The sequence below is a fragment of the Sus scrofa genome, chromosome 13, assembly GCF_000003025.6.
Source record: "Sus scrofa isolate TJ Tabasco breed Duroc chromosome 13, Sscrofa11.1, whole genome shotgun sequence".
In the NCBI taxonomy this organism is placed as follows: Eukaryota; Metazoa; Chordata; class Mammalia; order Artiodactyla; family Suidae; genus Sus; species Sus scrofa.
The window spans coordinates 96,388,027-96,407,827 of record NC_010455.5 but is presented as its reverse complement, the minus strand read 5'-3'; the positions used below and the strand labels follow the sequence as shown (position 1 = coordinate 96,407,827).

The 19,801-nt window shown below is 42.0% G+C and overlaps 1 protein-coding gene and 1 long non-coding RNA gene across 3 annotated transcripts in view; one reads left to right on the top strand and one right to left on the bottom strand.

Moving 5' to 3' along the window:
* LOC106505723 lies at positions 9,872–17,482 on the bottom strand. The gene is made up of 2 exons (XR_001300390.2): positions 17,237–17,482; positions 9,872–10,646 (listed from the first exon to the last, which is right to left on the bottom strand). It is a non-coding gene; the product is annotated as an uncharacterized LOC106505723 (long non-coding RNA).
* Positions 17,638–19,801, top strand: part of SSR3 (signal sequence receptor subunit 3) — a 40,409-nt gene continuing 38,245 nt past the window's right edge. For both annotated transcript variants that reach the window (XR_002337493.1, NM_001244147.1), the window contains exons 1-2: positions 17,638–17,865; positions 19,090–19,216. Coding sequence is in view for 1 of the 2 variants with exons in the window: in NM_001244147.1 (NP_001231076.1) it covers positions 17,733–17,865; positions 19,090–19,216 (260 nt within the window). In the remaining variant the exon portion in view is untranslated. The remainder of the gene's footprint in view (positions 17,866–19,089; positions 19,217–19,801) is intronic.

The window sequence follows — 19,801 nt, the reverse complement described above, 5'->3', positions numbered from 1 at the left end:
TCAGCTGATATGGTGCAAGAGAACTGAAGAATAGACTTCCTTAAATGAACTAACAGCTCCATGATTCTTTTAGGAAGAGAAAGTGGGTAGAATTTGAGATCAGTACTATAAAAAAACTTATAATACATTTTCAAATATTTAATATGCTAGATATAATAGATCTTGCAACAGGTATACCAAGACTTTTTATTAAAATTATTTATCTCAGGAGTTCCTGTTGTGGTGCATTGGTAATGAACCCAACTAGGATCCATGAGGATATGGATTCAGTCCCTGGTTCCGCTCAGTGGGTCAAAGATCTGGTGTTCCTGTGAGCTGTGGTGTAGGTTGCAGACAAGGCTCAGATCTGGCATGGCTGTGGCTGTGGGGTAGGCTGACAGCTATAGCTCTGATTAGACCCCTAGCCTGGGAACTTCCATATGCCTCAGGAAGTTGCAGCCCTAAAAAGCAAAACAAACAAACAAAAAACAAAGATTATTTATTTCAGACTAGTTTATGGAATTAAAATGCCTAGATTTTCAGACCATACTTAGGTCTAAGGGCTTCAGAATTCGAGTTAGCATTTCTTTTTTTCCCTTCTCACTCTGTTTTTAATTGAGATATAACTAATATATAATATTTTGCATTAATTGTAGGTGTACAACACAATGATTTGTTATACATATATATTGAGAAATGATTACCACAGTAAGTTTAGCTACCATCCATCAGCCCACATAATTGCAATTTTTTTCTTGTGATGAGAACTTTTAAGATCTATTCTCTTAGCAACTTTCAAATATATGTTGTAGTATTCTTAGCCATTAGAGTCAGCATTTCTAAATGCAGATACATGTAATTTATTCTACTCTTTCCAGAAGAATTTATTTGGAATCAACTCAACAGACCTACTTATTTGTGCGGTGACCTACTTATTTGAAACAGGGAGGCTCCACCTACTAGACAACACTTTTTCGGCTCATCGCCTTAAACCATCTATGAACAGTCGAGCAATCCTTCTGCAAAATAATGAGAGACTTATATCAACCTGTGCATTTTTCTGTGTCTATTACAATGATCAATTGTCTCCTCTAGACTCCAAGATGCTGGTGGGTAAAGACTGTGTTGCTCTGAGTCCCTAGCACCTCATCATCCTCAGTGGAAGTCAGGCATCAAACAGTTCCTATAGGTTTTGATGGGTGTTAGGCTAGGGCAAGGATCACATGCTCTCAAAGCATACAGCAGGGAGCCAAACCCAGTCTAGGCATCAGAGAAGGCCTCCTTGAGGAGTAATATTTTAAAAGAAAACTGAAAAAACATGACTTGGGATAGCACAAACTAGAAAGACTGGATGAGGGGTTTACTGTGGCAACTGGATGTAAATTGACAGGAGACAAAGAAGGAAGAACATGTTCGGGAGTACAGGGTGAGATGAAGAGTTCAGTCTCAGAACTGAATTGGAGGTGATCGTGAGTGATCTGGGCAGAGATATGCAAAATGCAGTGGGAAATAGAGGTGTCCAGGAAAGCTGGGTAGGCTCTTTGGGAGTCATTAACATTGGGTGCAATAAAAGTTAAGAGAGTGGATGAGATGATCCAACATGAGTGGGCAGAGAAAAGGATAAGGATAGAACATGAGGAGAGGAAGCCCAGGAAAATGGAAGGCAAGGGGTTAAGGAGAAAGCTAGGAGAGGGCAGCGTGGGGACCAGGGGAAGGGAACACTTCAGGAAGGAAGGGATGGTCACCAAGTCAAGGCTGCTGAGTCCGAGTGGGATTTGGCAATGGGAAATTCTTCAGTGACCTTGATGCCTTGCAGGGCAAAAGGGGGCATGGAGGGCACAGGAGCAGATGACACTGGGAGAGGCATAAATGAAGGGTCAGGGAAAGGAGGCAGCAAGTTGAGTTTGACAGGGAATGAGGACAGACAGGAGTAGCTGGAGGAATAGGTAGGTTGGATCAGTGTTTCTAAATCCAGGCTGCACACTGGACTCACCCGGGGAGCTTTAAAAACAAATTCTGACACCTGGGCCCCATGCTGCCAATTCTGATCTGTTAGGAGATGCTGCCTGGGCACCATAAAGTTTTAAGTCTCCTCAGGTGATTGGAATGAGTAGCCGTAACTGAGAACAATTGGGGTAGAAAAATAACTTCATTCATTCATTCATTTATGCTTCACCCAACACATATGGAAGTTCCCACGCTAGGGGTCGAACCAGAGCTACAGCTGCTGGCCTACACCCCAACTACAGCAATGCAGGATTCCAGCTGCATCTGGGACCTACACCACAACTCACCACAACGTGGATCCTTAACCCGCTGAGCAGGGCCAAGGATCTAACCTGATCCTCCTGTATACTAGTTGGATTGTTTCAGCTGCCCAGCAATGGGAACTCCCCAAAAATAACTTCTTTTAAAGACAAGGCTAAGTTCAGCATGTGCAAATGCTGAAGAACAGAGCCATAAAGGAGCTGAAAAAGACACGGAGGTGGAGGTGATTGACGGGGGGTTCCTGGGAGGGAAGTGAGGGCAGAGTCAGCAAGGTGGAGGCTGGGACTTAGAAGTAAAGAGAAGCACTTCTATTATTGTGGCAGGAGAAAGGGAAAGACAAAGAAACAAGGACAGGGGTCAGGGTTGAGGTTCTGATGGCAGGAGGGGGAGGAGACCACCTGCTAATAAAGCCCGGTGCTCTTGGCGAATCAGTAAGAAGGAAAAGCGGGGTGGGGGTGGGCAGCGAGATTAGCAATTAGAGGAGCGTGGAGAGGTCTCAAGTGCCTGGCTAAACTTAGAAACCCTGAACTTGCAGTGTCAGCAGTACGTGATGCTGATGGTTTTCACCGGAACATTAAGAAATGTGAAAACAGCACTTCCCTAAGCATAAGGTTTACATTCTTCATAACCCATTGTTGGGAGGATTCAAAGTTAAACAGCTAAGACCTTAGGAAGGGCGGGGGTAGGGGGGGCGTGGTCGCAAGTTAACCAATGAAATCCCTTGCAAATAGTGACACTCCCTGAATCCAAAACAAATGAACAAACAAATCTGGCATTGATATAAGAAGAATAATAAAGACAACATCCAAAAGAGAGAGAAAATCCAGAGTATTCTACATATTTTAAATGAGTAAAAGGTAAATCCTTTTTACCACCTTTTGCTTCGTAAAAACATTAGCGTGCGTCTCCCTCCATCCTCGGTGAGTTGTTTACAAGTCTGTTCCACAAATCTTCCCACTTCCCACATTCGGTCTGGCCTAATACTCACTGCCTTTCTGATTTTATAACTAAGTGACTCGGTATTTGTGGAGATGCCATCTGAAATTCTGAAGTTGTGAAAAAAAAAGTAAGTCTTGGTGGAATGTGTGAATACCTGAATTTTCCCCGAGACCACTCCAGGTTGGTGAGTAGGATAACCAAGTGTCCAGGTTTGTAAGGAACTGAGGCGTTTCCCGGGTCTCAGAGCTGTCTGTGGGTGCAAAACCTCGAGCACCTAGGCAATCCCTGAGGGCTGATCACGTGATGTTTTCCTCTCTTCCCCCCCCCCCCCCGCCAATCATCCATCACCCCCTACTGGTGACAGGTGCTTGTTCTCACACGGCATGAGAGACCAGCAGAGAAGAGTTTGCTTGTCTCAGGTTGGAGGTGGAAGCGGATGTGGTTAAGAGGAGAGGAAATACTAAGAACTGCTTGAGAACCAGACTATTCTATTCCCTCCTATTCCATCTGGCTTCTCCCTGTGGTGTAGTGATACACCCACGTATGGTTAACTCCTAAAACCCCCTCTCTTCTTTTCTTTCCTCACTCTTCCTTTGATGAGGCTGTGTGGTGTTCTGGCCTATCTTAGCTCATAGACTTTTTTTTTTTTTTTTTTTTTTTTTTTTTTGCTTTTTTGAGCTGCATCCGTGGCATATGGAAGTTCCCAGGCTAGGGGTCAAATCAGAGTTAAAGCTGCCAGCCTATGCCACATCAACGCCAGATCCTTAACCCACTGAGCAAGGCCAGGGATCGAACCTGCATCCTCATAACTACTGAGCCACAATGGGAACTCCCTCAGAGACATTTTTTCTGTCTTGTGGCTAGAGTCCTAAGAAGGCTTCTTCCTTCCCAACCACACTTCTTTTAGCCTTTCATCCTCAGATAAGATAAGCAAAGCCAAACACATACCTTAATTATCAGGCCAAAAGCACTTCTTGATTAAAGAATTTTAAACATCTCAATACAAAAAGGGTGCTTTGCTCTTTTGAACAGGAGGACACTAGCTGACCTCTTCTGCCCTTTAACAATAGAAGCCAGGTCTTTATCAGGAAGAAAATGCTTTCTTCTTCATTCCAGGATGTGCTTTGCTTAGAGCCAACTTTAAAATGATCAACAGATGAAAAGTTACATTCTTGAGGAAGAACAGAAAAGGAGTTTGTGCAATAGAGCGAAGAAATGAGGTTTTCTTCTATTAAATCCTCAATCTAATTTTGTTGCTTTGGTGAATAAATGAAGACCAACCAGATTTCTTTAATCATGGAGAAGTTTCTCCTTGCCTTCACTTTAACTTAGCAATTATGTATTCTACTACACGAGATGTAATGCACTGGATCCAGGCTGTGGAGCACACAAGAACAAGGGAAGCAAGGCCCTTGCAATGGCAGTGAGCTATGATCAATTGGGAGAATGTGGGGAGTTCCCTTAGTGGCTCAGGGGTTATCGAACCCAACTAGGATCCATGAGGATTTGGGTCCAATCCCTGGCCTTGCTCAGTGGGTTAAGGATCCGGCATTGCTGTGAGCTGTGGTGTGGCTTGCAGATGTGGCTCGGATCCTGCATTGCTGTGACTATGGCATGGGCCAGCAGCTACAGCTCCGATTTGACCCCTAACCTAGGAACCTCCATATGCTGCAGGTGTGGCCCTAAAACAGCAAAACAAACAAACAAAAACATTAGGAGAATGTGGTAAGGTGAGGAAAGAAAATTACAGAGCAGAGAAGACCTGAAGAACTTACTTCAGAATACCTTTTCCATAACCACATGGCCAGTCAATCCCATCGTAAAATAGAAAGGTATCAAACATTTGGGTGGAGAATCAGAGAGGAAAAAAAAGTGTAGTGAATAAATTTTTTTTCTTTGTAGGGCCACGCCCACGGCACATGGAAGTTCCCAGGCTAGGGGTCGAATCAGAGCTGCAGCTGCGGTCTACACCACAGCCACAGCAATGCCAGATCCAAGCCACATCTGTGATCTATACCACAGCTTGTGGCAATGCCAGATCCTTAACCACCGAGACCAGATTGAACCCATATCCTCACAGACACTATGTGGTGTTCTTAACCCTCTGAGCCACAATGGGAACTCCAAATTCTTTAGACTCTGTATAAAACACAGTGAGTGCCCCTAAGGAGGATATGGTGATTAGTATTTTGTTTGCTTTTTAGAGTCTTTCTTTTTTTTTTCCAGGTTTCATGTGGCTCAGCATCTATACAGAGTCACATTCAAAAGAAACATGAATCTGTCTCTGGTAGCCTTAAAGATTAATGCATATCTTTGCTGTGGGTGTTTTTAAAGAGCCAAACAAACACATAGCACCTTATAGAAAGCATCCTAAAAATTCTGCTTGACCATAATTCTTTTCCGCAAAGTTCTGTATTCATGGAGGCCTCTAAAAATAAAATAAAAATAAAATTGCTGCTACTCACTCTGGTCCATGCAGTGGTCCTTCTCCACCTCCTCCTTCACCTCCATGCTCCTTTCCCAGATGTAGGTGGCAGTCAGGACTCCCGTCCCTCATTGCCAGTTCTGCCAGGCTGCTCTAGGATGCTGGAGAAATCCCTATCCATCCTCCACCCTGTTCCTCCTTGCTGCCCACAGAGCAGTGTGCAGAGGCCGCTGGGAAGTATTGTTCCTTTCCTTTGAATATTTTGCGGGGGAAAAAAAAAACAACCCTCTTGGGTGGCACATTTCTGACAAATAAGAGTCTCCACCTTGTTCTTCCTGCATTCCTGTGTGGAGACAATTCCCTCTGGGACAGCTTGGGTAGCTGGGAGCAGGTGGGGCTCAACTCAGAGGAGAAGTGAAGAGGAGGTAAGAGGTAAAGTGGGGCTTGTTTTCCTGTGGGTCAGTCCACAAGGGACAGCTGTGTACGTTCAAATGTGGAACTCCCAGTGCTTAAGATCTGATATTGTGAAATGGCAACCTAAACAAATCTTGTTACAGAGTTACAGTTCTCATGTTCAAGTTAGTTTCTGGCTTCCCACCATCCCCATTCTCACCGTCCTGGGCCATCCAGAATGCCCTCATTTCCACTCGCCTTCAATCTTGATATTATTGACCCTAGGCCAGTCTGTGTGACTGTACTCAGAAGGGGATGTATGCTCTCTAGCCCAGTATCTCCACTTCTAGGACTCTACGCCGAAGAAAAATCAGAGATGCAGACATTTATACCAAATATAGGTTGATTTATAATAGAAAAAAAATGGGAATGACCTAAATGTCTCCAAATCAAGAAATAGCTTAAATTTTTGATCATTTATATGATGAAATATGTATCCATCATCATTCTGACGTCAAAGAATATTTAAGAGTTCCTGCTGTGGAACTGAGGGCCATACCTCCTGCTCCTGAGTGTGCAGGAAGGCACCTGGTTCTTCAGGCCCTGAATCATCCCCCAGCCTGCTCCTCCCTGTCTCCTTGTGAGCCTGCCACTTGTGATGATATGACCATTGACCTCTCATCTGCTTGGCTATGACTCTGCTGGCATTTTATTCTTGTTTAGAGAACCCCACTCTCCCTCCATACAGTTCAGTAGAACTTGCACCTCTGCATCCCACTAATTGTGGTTCTCAGACCTCCAGTTTCCCAGTCAGATACTCAATCCCGCTGACCCAGTGATTCATTCAACTTAGGCAACCACAATCCCCCCTGGTCATTTTCTTCAGAAGCCATCAGGAAAACTCCTCTGGGATCAAAAGCTGTAAAGACACAAGCTGGAGAGTCATATGAGCAGATTTCCTTCAGGTAAATATCCACATTGTCCATATTGGAGAGAATGATACCAACACAGATGAGCAGAGAGGTGAGTTGACAAATAAGTTATAAAGACACTGTTTTCGGGGTTCCCATTGTGGCGCAGCAGAAACAAATCCAACTAGTAACCATCAGGTGGCGGGTTCAATCCCTGACCTCTCAGTAGGTTAAGGATCCGAGTTGCGATGACCTGTGATGTAGCTTGAAGACATGGCTTGGATCCTGCGTTGCCATTGCTCTGGTGTAGGCCAGCAGCTACAGCTCTGATTTGACCCCTAGCCTGGGAACCTCCATATGCCACTAGTGCAGCCTGAAAAAGAAAAAGAAAAAAAAAGACACTTTTTGCATCTCTTAGTCCTTTTCCCTCTATTTCTGGGCATCTTCTGTCTTTATTGGCTGGAAATTTCTTCCCTCCCTTCCCATAAGAGAGTGAGATCAGATCTATATCCTTTATTATTTATGAGCACTGAAACTTTTTGAGAGCATTTTCTTTCTTTCCTTTTTTTTTTTTTTTTTTTTTTTTTTGGTTTTTAGGGTCATACTCGTGCCACATGGAAGTTCCCAGGCTAGGGGTAGAAGTGGAGCTGTAGCCACTGGCCTACACCACAGCCACAACAACTCAGGATCTGAGCCCTGTCTGCAACCTGCAACATGGCTCATGGTAACACCAGATCCTTAACCAACTGAGCAAGACCAAGGATCAAACCTGCATCCTCGTGGATACTAGCCTGATTCATTTCTGCTGCGCTACAACAGGAACTCCCAAGAGCATGTTTAATGACATGGGAAAATACTTATAATATATGACCTCAATTAGTTAAGTATGTAATAATAGCTAGTCATAGAAATGTACTAGAAGGAAATTTATCAAAATATTAACTGGTTATATCTGATTAAGATTATAGATGATTTATATATTACATTTTCTAAGTTTATAAATGAACATGCAATTATTTCATGATTAGAAAATAATGAGTTATTAAAATAAAGAAATAAATTGTAGTACATTCATCCAAAGGACAATTTTGTAGTCATCAGAAAGAATGTCTTGAATACATTTCTTTGACATTGAAAAATGATCATAGTAGAACATTGGAAAGGTAGACAAAACTATATACAGCACTGACCTCAATTATGTTAATTATAGGTATGCAAACAGATGCATAGGAAATGACTAAAGAAATTGTTTCCAAATATTAATAGGCTTTGTTACTGAGCTACACGATAAAGTTTTCATTTTTGGTTTCTTTAATATGTGTTTGTGTTTTCCAGTTTTCAGAATCAGAATTCTTTTATAATCATAATAAAACAGTAAAATGTTACTCTGGTGGAGAATAGGTTTGAGAAGGCAACTCATCCTCACTCCCATCCACTTGATGTAGGATGTCTCTCTCACATCTTTCCTCCTCGCTCCAGGTCAGGTCAGTGAAGTCCCTTTTGTCTGTGCTGAAGAAAGCAGTGCCTGGGGGCTGATTTCTATCCTGGATAGAGACAGGCCCTATAATCTTTCACCAGGAATGACTGTCTTCTTGTAGCCAAGTTTTCTCTGCTTTATCTCCCAATTTAGCTCAACAACACACACACACACACACACACACACACACACACGTATATTTATAAATAAATAAAGTCGAATTTCTCAAAATGGAGGAACTAAGGCAGGAAATGTAGCAAAAGAAAAAGGGAGTTTCCATTGGGGTACAGCAGAAACAAATCTCACTAATTTCCATGAGGATGCAGTTTCGATCCCTGATCTCACTCATTGTGTCGGGGATCTGGCTTTGTGGTGTAGGCAGCAGATGTGGCTGGGATGCTGCATTGCTATGGCTGTGGCTTAGGGCAGCAGATGTAGCTCTGATTCCATCCCTAACCTGGGAACTTCCAGATGCCATGGTGTGGCCCTAAAAAGCAAAAAAAAAAAAAAAGAAAAAAGAAAACAAAAGAAAGAAAAAATACTTACCTAATGTATTTTGAATGCAAGCTAAATACTTTATATACATTTTGTCATTTAATCTTTTCAAAATCCCTCTGGAAAAAAGTATCATTGGGAATTCTCTGGTGGCTCAGTGGTTAAGGATCTGGTGTCACTGCAGCTGCTCAGGTCACTGCTGTAGCACAGGTTTGATCTCTGGTCTGGGAAATTCTGTGTGCTGTGGGTGTGGCCAAAAAAACCCAAAAAGAATATCATCCTTTCCCCTGATTAATAAATTAGCAAAACAGTATGTCACAGAGAGAGATATGCAATAACTTTCCCAACGTCACCCAAATGGGTGGTGGAAGTGGAATTTGAACCAAGGCAATTGTATTCCAGCTCCTGTGCTGTTAACCAATATGTATACGGTACACTGTGGTAATACACACTGTGATTTTTGTACTAAATCTGGTGCCTTCTCAGCTGAGAATCTGTGAAACTCTTGCAAAAGGTGGCAAAGGAAAGGTTTCAGTTCCTTTTCGCAGTTCCTTTTCTTTGTTAATTATCTGATTCTGCAACATTTCTTGACATTCATCTGTATAAGATTCATAATTGATGTTCAACAAAATGAAGGCTTCTTTGGATGAAGGATTTTAGAAATAATTGTAGAAAAAGCTCAACTGTAACTGATTGAAGCTCAGACTTTAAATACAGTGTTCAGAAGTTCCCTGGTGGCTCAGTAGGGTAAGGATCTGATGTTGTCACTGCGGTGGCTCTGGTTACTGTTGTGGTAGGGATTCAATCCCTGGCCCAAGAACTGGTGTATGCTGCAGGCATGGCCATAAATAAATAAATAAATAAATAAACAGTGTTCAGCAGTTGTGTGTGTAGTTTTAGATATTTCTGCTTCTACCAGCTACTGAAGAGATCTGCATAGGAAAAGGCAAGGAAGGAGATTCTCTGATGTACTTGATGTAAAGCTCTGGACACATTTTCTGATTTCCCTTTGCTTTCTTCTGGGTTGCTTGTGTATGAAGCAGTTTACAGTTCACCTCAGTTTTTGTTGATTAGGGAGCAACACTGATTTAATGACTTATCTGAAAAAGTTATCTCCATCTGGCCAAAATTATTGCCAGTGTAATACTACTTTTTGAGGCCTCTGGTTGGAACCACCACAATTTTACCCCTGGACTCAGTCATATCTACCTGATTGGGCAAACCTACCCCACGAAGCAAGGAGGGACAGGGGAGTCAGGGCCATTGACTGGAGCCTAGAGAAGAGCAACTTTCAAGGAGATGAGATGTCCAGTGGTATTAAATGCTGAGGACAGGTTAAGTGGTTAAAAGTTGAGGAGAAAAGCTGGCTTTGGCAATTTAATTGGCTGTTACTGAAGCAGATTCAGAGGAGAGGCAGCAGTATAATTCGGGTTACAGTGAGGTTAGAAATGAGTGGGAAGTGAGGAACCGAGTGAGTCTGAGCAGACTCTTCTTTCTTTGGCAATGAATAGTATGTGGGAAGGTTTAGCACGTAAAAGAGTTGAAGGAAAATGTGTGTGTGTGGGGGGGGTTGTGCGTCTGTACACGCAGGCACGCACGCATGCAGGAAATGAGAAAGCTGAGCAGGTTATAAGTTGAGCAGGAAGCAACACATCAAGAGAGAGGAGAGAAGGAAAAAGAACTACCATTACTGAGAGCTTATCCTGTCTCAGTCACAGTGCCAGGGCTTCATATTTTTCATTTAATGCATACAGCAACCCTAGGAGGAAAGTGAGGATTAGAGAAGGTAAGTAATTTGCCTAAGATCACACAGCTATTATTCAGGCAGATTAAGCAGACAAATTTTCCTACTCTAGAGACCTAGAAGCTCTATGCAGAGAAGAGATGGAAATGCAGAATATTTAGTACAGAAAGGTCCTAGAGGAGCTGGCTGGAGTTAGAATTTTAAAATTCAGGTTATTAAGATTGAGGGCATACTTACCACAGAGGTAAATAAAGATGGACTCAGAAAATATTATAAAAGGGATTAGAACTTCATTTTTTTCCTGAATAAAAATAGCCTATGCAGCTGGTGTAGGTGTCTAGCTAGGTTCTTAGGACACCATCTATGATTCCATTGGGTGTACAGTAACAGAAACATATCCCTTTTTTTTTTTTTTTTTTTTTTTTTTTAGCTGCATCTGCTGTACATGGACATTCCCTGGCCAGGGATAGAAACTGCATCACAATGACCAGAGCCGCTGCGCAACAATGCCTGGTCTTTAACTCACCAAGCTACAAGGGAAGTCTAACATATCTTTTTTTAAAAGTCCCCTTATTGTGCCTAGTTTGAATTACCCCCCAAATGGTCTCAAATTGTATACTGTGCCCTTGTGTGACTATGCACTCATAAAGCTATTCTGATCACCTGGAATTCCCTTCCTCATCTATTTATGACTATGGAGATGGATGCTGCCAGTTCATTGGCAATCCAAATGAAATAAACACTGAAACTGAATGAATCCTAATCAAGAGTTTAGTCTCATGGGGTTCCCGTCATGGCTCATTGGTAATGAACCTCACTAGCCACTAGCGTCCAAGAGGACTCAGGTTTGATCCCTGGCTTCACTCTGTGGGTTGGGGATACTGTGTTGCTGTGAGCTGTGGTGTGGCTCACAGATGCGGCTCAATCTGGCATTGCTGTGGCTCCCATTCAACCCCTGGCCTGGGAACTTCTATGATGGGGGGGGGTCCCTTAAAAAAAAAAAGACAAAGCAAACAAAAGAATGTAATCTTATGATTTTTATCCACTAGGTTGTTAGATTACACTGGCTGGGAGTGCGAAAAAAGAATTTTTAAATAAAGACTCCTAAAAGATGAGCACCAGATTACAACTGAGATTTTTTGTATTATCTAAGCTATTCCAGTTGAAATTCGTGACCTACTTTATCTTATATTCTGTTGCCATAGTGCTTAGGTTAAATGTGTAACTAAAGAAAATTGATTTCTGGTGGAAATCTTAATTTTTATTGTGCCCTGCAGTGCTGCATGGATGATGCATGTGTGATAAGTCTCACATTTAGAAGATTCCAGGGGGAGTTTTGAAAGTTAAAGTATTATAGCCTCAATCAGTGGATATTAAGATAATATATTTTCTGTAGATGTGTATCATCATTTTCTTAAAGAAGTAAGTGACTTTATAAATATCCTTAGGCACAAAAGAAATAAGATTTCCTGTCTGCTTCAGAAATAGTCTCTGTTTTAAACGGGTCAATCAGTATTTCATAAAAAGGAAAACAATATTTATCTTGGAAAATATAATCTTCTAGCTCAAAGACAAATTCTTGTCCCTCAAATGTTTAATGCCTCATTTGGTTTCAAAACCAATTGCTCAGGAAAGTGAGAAAACAGTTGGCAAACAGCTGTCAATGGCAGGGTCTGTGCTTGGTGGGTGGGAAAAGGGGACTGACCAAGTCTAAGGGCAAACATTCCTGGGCATTTTCTACCAAAGGGTACATTTCTTTCTGAGTAGTAAGGCTTTTTATATTACACTCATAGTATTGTGATTTTAATAAGAAATATATATTTGGTCTTTGTCCATTGTTCTTGCACTTATTCCTAAAACCCATGGGATTTCCTAAATGCTGAGAGCAATAAAGGTGTCTTTTGTTATGTTAATGAGATTATTTTCAGAAAGCCCCTAGGTAACCTGAGGATGGGGGCCAGTTGCCAGGGGAAGCAATCCTGATTAAAATTTTGGATTTTCAGTCCCATCCCCCTGAGTTCCCAGAGGGGAGAGGGGCTGGAAGCTGAATCAATTACCAATGGCCAATGATGTACTCAATCATGCCTATGTAATGAAGCCTCCATAAAAACCCAAAAGTAGGGGGTACACAAAGTTTCTGGGTTGGCGAACCAGAATGTTTTCCTATACTGGGTCCCAGAGTCCATGGGGACAGAAGCGCCTGTGTCCTGGATTTCAACCTCTGTGTTTCTATCTGGCTATTCAATCATATCCTTTAATATCCTTTGTAATAAACTGATAATCCAGTGAGTAAGCTGGTTCTCTGAGTTCTGTGAGCTGCACATACAAATTAATCAAACCCAAGGAGGGGGTCATGGGAATTTCTGATTTATAGCCAGTCAGTCAGGAGTACAATTGGTACCTTGCAATTGGTATCTGAAATGGGAGGTGGGGGTCAGTCCTGTGGGGCTGAGCCCTTCTCCTGTGGGATCTGACACTCTCTTCACGTATGTGGTGTCAGAATTGAGCTAAATTTGTGGAACAGCTGGTCAGTGTTTAGAGGACTTGAGGTAATTATTGGTCAGAGGTGTGACACTTTAATTTTTTTTTATTGTATGTTTAAGTCTCCATAAATCTGGGAGTTTATGATGCAGATTAAACTCCAAACATGTTGTATTTGGCCTACATCAGATTTGTTGAGTCTATCTAGTCTATCTCAGTTTGACCTTTGGCAAGGGGCAAGGTAAGCTTTTCAGTTATATTGATCCAACCATTGTCTTATGTCCTATACCTGGCACAATCCACTCATTGCAGCTATAAAAGGAAAAAAAAAAAAAAAAGATTTCCTTGTACTCTACTCCCAGCATTTCTGACACCAAATGTATGGGCTTTGCCACACTAATCTGGCCTCTGATTTTCAGTGGACACCGACTGGGTGTCCTACAATTTAACTCAATTCTGACACTATCCAGAGTCAACCTCATAGGTTAAGGGCTTAGTCCCACCAGATTGCTCCTCCATTTCAGAGGTCCATCTCAATCCCAGGTTGTCACTTGTGCTTCTGACCAACTGACTCTAATCCGAGGGTTCCCACAATCACCTCCCCAGGGTTGGTTATTTGTGAGAACGGATTAAGAGAACTCAGGAACTGCTTTACTTATGATCACAAGTTTATTACCAAGTTTACAACCCAGGAACAGCCAAATGAAAGAGATGCATGGGGCAAAGTATGTGGGAAGGTGCATGAAGATACTCTGCCCTCTCTGGGCACCCCACCCTTCCAGCACCAGCCCAGAGGCTCCCTGAACCCATCGTTTAAGGGTTTATGGAGGCTTCATTACGCAGGCATGACTGATTAAATCATGGGCCACTAGTGATTAGGTCAATCTCCAAGCCCCTCATCTTTTTCCCCTCCCCAGACTATTGTTGGGTGGGGTGGGGTGGGGTGGGGTTGAAAGTTCCAACCCTCACAAAGTTGGTTCCTCTGGCAACCAGCCCCCATTCTCCAAGAGCCAGCTCAGTTAGCACAAACTCAGTAAGGTGGAAAGGGGCTTATGAAAAACCAGAGATGCTCTTCTCACTACCACCCCTGCCCTCCTTACTCAGGTAATTCCAAGGATTTTAGGAAACTTGTGTTAGGAAGCAGGGCAGAGACCAAATACATTTTTCCTATTTTGTCACAGGGTACTTGCCTGAATCTGGTATGCATTTGATCTTGTTATTTTTGCCTTAAAACAATTTCAGGGATGGGTGATATGTAAATTGATAAATTATATTGAGCAAAATTATTCACCCTTGTTTTTTTTTTGGTAAAATCTATTTATATCTTTTATTTTTACTGTATTTCACATCTGCTTTGTTTTCACCATGCCTCTGCATGGCAACCGACACACAAGAAACTACCCTTGGGAGGAGTCCCCATTGTGGCTCAGCGGAAATGAATCCGACTAGGAACCATGAGGTTGTGGGTTCGATCCCTGGCCTCGCTCAGTGGGTTAAGGATCCAGCATTGCCATGAGCTGTGGTGTAGGTCGCAGACATGGCTCGGATCCCGAGTTGCTGTGGCTCTGGCGTAGGCCGGTGGCTACAGCTCAGATTGGACCCCTAGCCTGGGAACCTCCATATGCCGCGGGAGCAGCCCAAAAAGTGGCAAAAAGACAAAAAAAAAATTGCTTCTATACTGAGATTTGTACCTCAAATGGGCTTTTTAACAGAGTGCTTCCACTCTCCCCCCTCCCCCACCTCCAATACCCCACCCAGGAGTAGTACTAGATGATCCATTTGTTATTCTTCATAAGATCCAGTGTAAAGCTAGCAGTGGTTTCCTTCCTCCCTCCCTTCCTTCTTTTCTTTCTTTCCAGGTGGCATCAATTCTTATTTTCTCTTTTAAAACTGAAGTATAATTGATTTACAATGTTGTGTTAGCAGCAGTTTTCTTTATTGGCTAGGAAACTTGCAGTGTCTGCCACAGAAAGATATATCAATTTTTAACTTGCCGGATTTTCTTCCACAAAGCCAATAGAAGTGGATGAGAGAAATTTGTTATCCATATCCCTGCCAGCAATAAATATTACTGCTTTAAATCTTTTATTTTCTTTCTTTTTTCTGTCTGATAATATGAAGTGATATAATGAAAATGTTAAGCTAGAAATTCACAAATTAGAATCAGGCTGGTATGGAATCTAGTTCGTCTATCTGGTTCCTTTGAAAAGTTGAACTGCACTGAAATATGCAAAGTATATTGAAGATCTTTGGTTAGAATCTATTGCCCACCCTTCCTTTTGCTTTTTAGCAGATTGTTAGCTCTGCTTGTCTAATGTGCCCTGGCCATGTATGCCATATAGAGATGATCTTAGATTTTGCTGTTCTTCAAAAGGAACTAGATAGCATTTGGTATAAAAACAAAACACTGCTCCAGAACTTCAAGTGTGCTACTACCTTCGTGATTGTCATTATTACCATCACAAAAATACCTCTGTTATAAGCATCATCGCTTACCACAGTTCTTTAATTCACTTCATAAATTATAAATTCCTGCTATTTTAGATTCTCTTCTGTTTAAATTTATTACCTTTAGCTTTTAGTCTTGCTTTACCAAGTGCACAAATTTTTATCTATGTAACGTTTCAAACTTATCTTTTTTTTGGGGGGGGGTTTGTTTGTTTGTTTTGCTTTTCAGGGCTGCACCTGCAGCATATGGAGGTTCCCAGGCTAAGGGTCCCATTGGAGCTGTAGCTGCCAGCCTACACCACAGCCACAGTAACGCCAGGTCCAAGCCACATCTGCAACCTACACCACAGTTCACGCCAACACCAGATACCTAACCCACTAAGCAAGGCCAGGGATTGAACCCACATCCTCATGGATGCTAGTTGAGTTCATTACCACTGAGCCACAATGGGAACTCCTCTTTTTTGTTTTAATTGTTTAAATAGCTTTAAGTGTAATTTTTTTTAACCTCATCATTGTTTCTTATTTTCTTCCTCTTCTTCAACTAGCTTGTTGATTTTTTTTTTTATCTTATAGTTTTCTGATTTTATCTGTAATCTTCTCATATCCTTGGTTTATAAATAGCAAGCAAGAAATCTAGTTAAAGAGACAGATCCAAAAGCTTTTGCTGATGAACTGGTCACAGATGGAGAGAGAAAGGAAGGAATTCATGTTGAAACCTAACATTTTAGCCCTAGCAAATGGGTAAAAAAAAAAGATGAGGTGTGATTTCATAAAGTAGGAAAAATGGGAGTATTTTGGAAGAGAAAATATGAGTTTCTTCTCTATCACCACCACCCCATAATAAAAAAGCATTTTAAAATTAAAGAAAGACATAAATATAGATATTTTTAAATGAACACTTTTAGTTTTCTATAAAATTCCCTAGATGGTCTATTTCTTATTATTTGGCTATGACTGGTGAAAACATCTAGCATTTGGGAATACTTGCTGTAGATAATTAGAGGATTTATATTTCAGGAAAACTCATTGTGCTATCTTTATAGAGAATAAGTTGAAAACTTTTGAAGGCAGAAGGCTCCATTAGAATGGAAGCTGTGGAGGTCGATTACAATTTGGATAAGGTGTGAAAGATCTACAAGTCCATTGATAGGGAAGCTGGATGTTGAGGAAGTTTTGTCTGACGTTAGTAGATAAAAGAAGCCTTGCTGAGTGTGAAGTGGATGAGCAATATTTTTTGAAGAAAAACTGGTAACTTGAGTTTAAAGTGGATTCTGATTGTTTTAATGAGCATATTCAATTTTCTGAGCTTCAGAGGTGCCCTGTCCAGCCAACATATTAGTATTGTTTCATTTAGCATGATTTTGGATGCCCTATTATTTCAACTAAATCTTTAGAGTAATAAAGTGTAATTTGTAAATGTATTGGACACATTTAAATTTTATCAATGAGAACATGAGCTCCTTATAAGCAAGAGCGCCTTTTTAGTAAAAAAGGTAGCCTACTATTTTATTGAAAGGAGCCCATGTTTTGTAGACCACATAGCTGTTCTCTCACCCTCAAAACTGTCCGCGTTTTGCATTTTTTCCAGCAAAATGTGGACAATGATGGGCATGTCATAGGATTATTTAAGATATTAAATAATGGATGCGTAAAAAGGGGGGCTCTACACTTACTAGCTTCATCCTTCTCCTCTTCCTCTTCCAATGCTCCAGTGCTGGGTAAACACAGAGCAGGCTAAACAGGCGCTCGCTGAATGAATGACTGTACGACTCAGGGCCAGAAGAGCTTCTTATTTCGGAATTCAACGATTTTGAAAAAGAGTTATAAGCATCTGTGAAGTGGAATGCCAATAAAGTTTTGTTAATTAAAAAAAAAAAGTACCCACTAAACTACAAATCCCCACTTCCTCCTGGAGACGGATGAGTCACGTGGCACTCCAGGACTCAGGAAGTCTTGCCCGCTCGCCCAATCAGGCCGGGAAACCTACGTAGCGGCGCCAGACTGGCCAATCCTGGGGAAGCCTGCTCTCTTCGCGCACCTCCGGGTCCGCCTCCGCGTGTGGAGCTGACGGGTCATTAGAGGATACGGCGGCCGCGGAGGCGGTGCCTGTGGCTTCTGCCCCGCTCAGCGCGCGGCCCGACCCTCGCGGCTCGCTGCTCCAGTTCCACCATGGCTCCCAAAGGTGGCTCCAAGCAACAGTCCGAGGAGGACTTGCTTCTGCAGGATTTCAGCCGCAACCTGTCGGCCAAGTCCTCGGCGCTCTTCTTCGGGAACGCCTTCATCGTGTCCGCCATTCCCATCTGTGAGCGGTTCGAGCGAGGCGGGTGGGGAGGCTGCCGGCGGGTCGGCCTGGATGGGGACGTGGCAGGGCCCAGTTCTTGGGCGAGGCGTGAGCCTGGGACTCACGCTCTCCCCAGCTCTCTCTGGGCTCGAGGCAGCACATATCCTCTGTGAGCCTCGGTGATCTATCTGGAATAGTGGCGGGCGGCCTCCCAGGAAAGCCACTTGTGGCGCGTTTTATAAGTACGCTCACTCGTTCCTGGGCCCCACTCCTGGAGCTCGTGAGTCACTCGTTCTGGGATGGCGGCCCTAAATCTGTATTTCGACCAACGGTCGGGTTAGGATCTTGCGGTGTTAACAGTCATGCGTACAGCCGGCTATATGCCCCTTGCCCCCAACTGTCGTTTGCTATTAGGAGATCTTAAGTTTATATCATTACTTATTTTGGAGAAACTTATAAAATCAGACAGATGTCGTTAGCCCTCGCACCAAATTTCAAGTGTAGCTTTTAGGAAAACCACTTCACACTGAACATCATTTTCCTAATTTGACGAGAGACGTTGGAACAGTGCCAAGCCCTGCCCCCCTACCATGTTTAAACTTCATAATCCTCTTAGGGCAATTCTAGAATTCTCATTTGAGCGGAAAACTTTACTGACTTGTCCAAGGTTGTTTTTAGAGCACAGGGTTCCAGAATGTGAATTTCCTCTCTGCTACACTGCTGTACTGTTGGTGGGCAGTCAAATCCTGATGTATTTTCTCTTTCGTCCTTATAAAACCCAGCGTTCAATTAACTTGTGGAGCCTTGAGGTTCACTGGCCGCAAGGAGCACTGCCTTCATTTCATATAAACAGCCACGTCATAGTGTAAACTCTGCTTTGGGACTGCACGTGGCATTTTGGAACTGCCTGTAGTTAGCGTAATAGTTCTCTAAAGAATGAAATTTGAAGTCTGAATCGTGATTTTGTTGAGTTATGATTTCTCATTTTAGAAAAAGTAGAAATCTCATCATAGATTATTAATAGGAAGGTTATGTTTTTCAGGTATTCTGAACTGGGAAAACTTGAGACTAATAACTTTTTACTGGGTATCAGACTTCTGAAGTTCCTCTTATCTGTATTGGGTTCCCAAATCCGGCCTGTGTTTTACCAGGTTTAGGTATAATTAATTTAGCAGACCTTTGTAACTGGGTGGTAATGTTTTGCTCCTTTTTGTAACTCTCCCTCCCCCTTTTATCTTAATTCAGGGTTATATTGGCGAATATGGCATATGGACCTTATTCAGTCTGCTGTTCTGTATAGTGTGATGACCCTAGTAAGCACTTACTTGGTAGCCTTTGCATACAAAAATGTGAAGTTTGTTCTCAAGCACAAGTAAGTATATTTCTCAAGTGAAAGTATGTATTGTTGTATTTTTACATAGCAAGATGTTTTCTTAACGACCGCTCGTGTGTGTTTCATTAAGCATTGAGATATGTGTGTTTATACCTTTTGGGGAAAGGCACATTAATGGTATGAGGGAGTAACAACTAACTGAAGCAGAGACAATACTTCTGACATTGCTATGGAAGTGGGTATTGAGGGTGGGATTAGAACACTTAATCATGGGGTTCAGAAAAACAAATCCATCAAGTAAATTAACATTTTGGAAGCCAAATGGAATTCTTTCTGGAAAGAATTGTGGGCTTTCCATGTAGTATTTCTGGATGTGAAAGAAGAGGGTTTTTTTTGTTTGTTTTGTTTTCCTTGTAGTCAACTCTAACATTCTTAGTGCTAATTACATTTTTCTCATGAATATATAAAAGTGTAATCGGTTACCATATTTCCTCTATTTTAAGATCATACGTGTTATAAAATATATCATTATTTTAAATGATAGCTTTGGGAGAAGAAAACCCAAGCCTCACTACAATAAATTTATACATGAATTATAATCAGTTATGTAGTCTGGTTTCATAA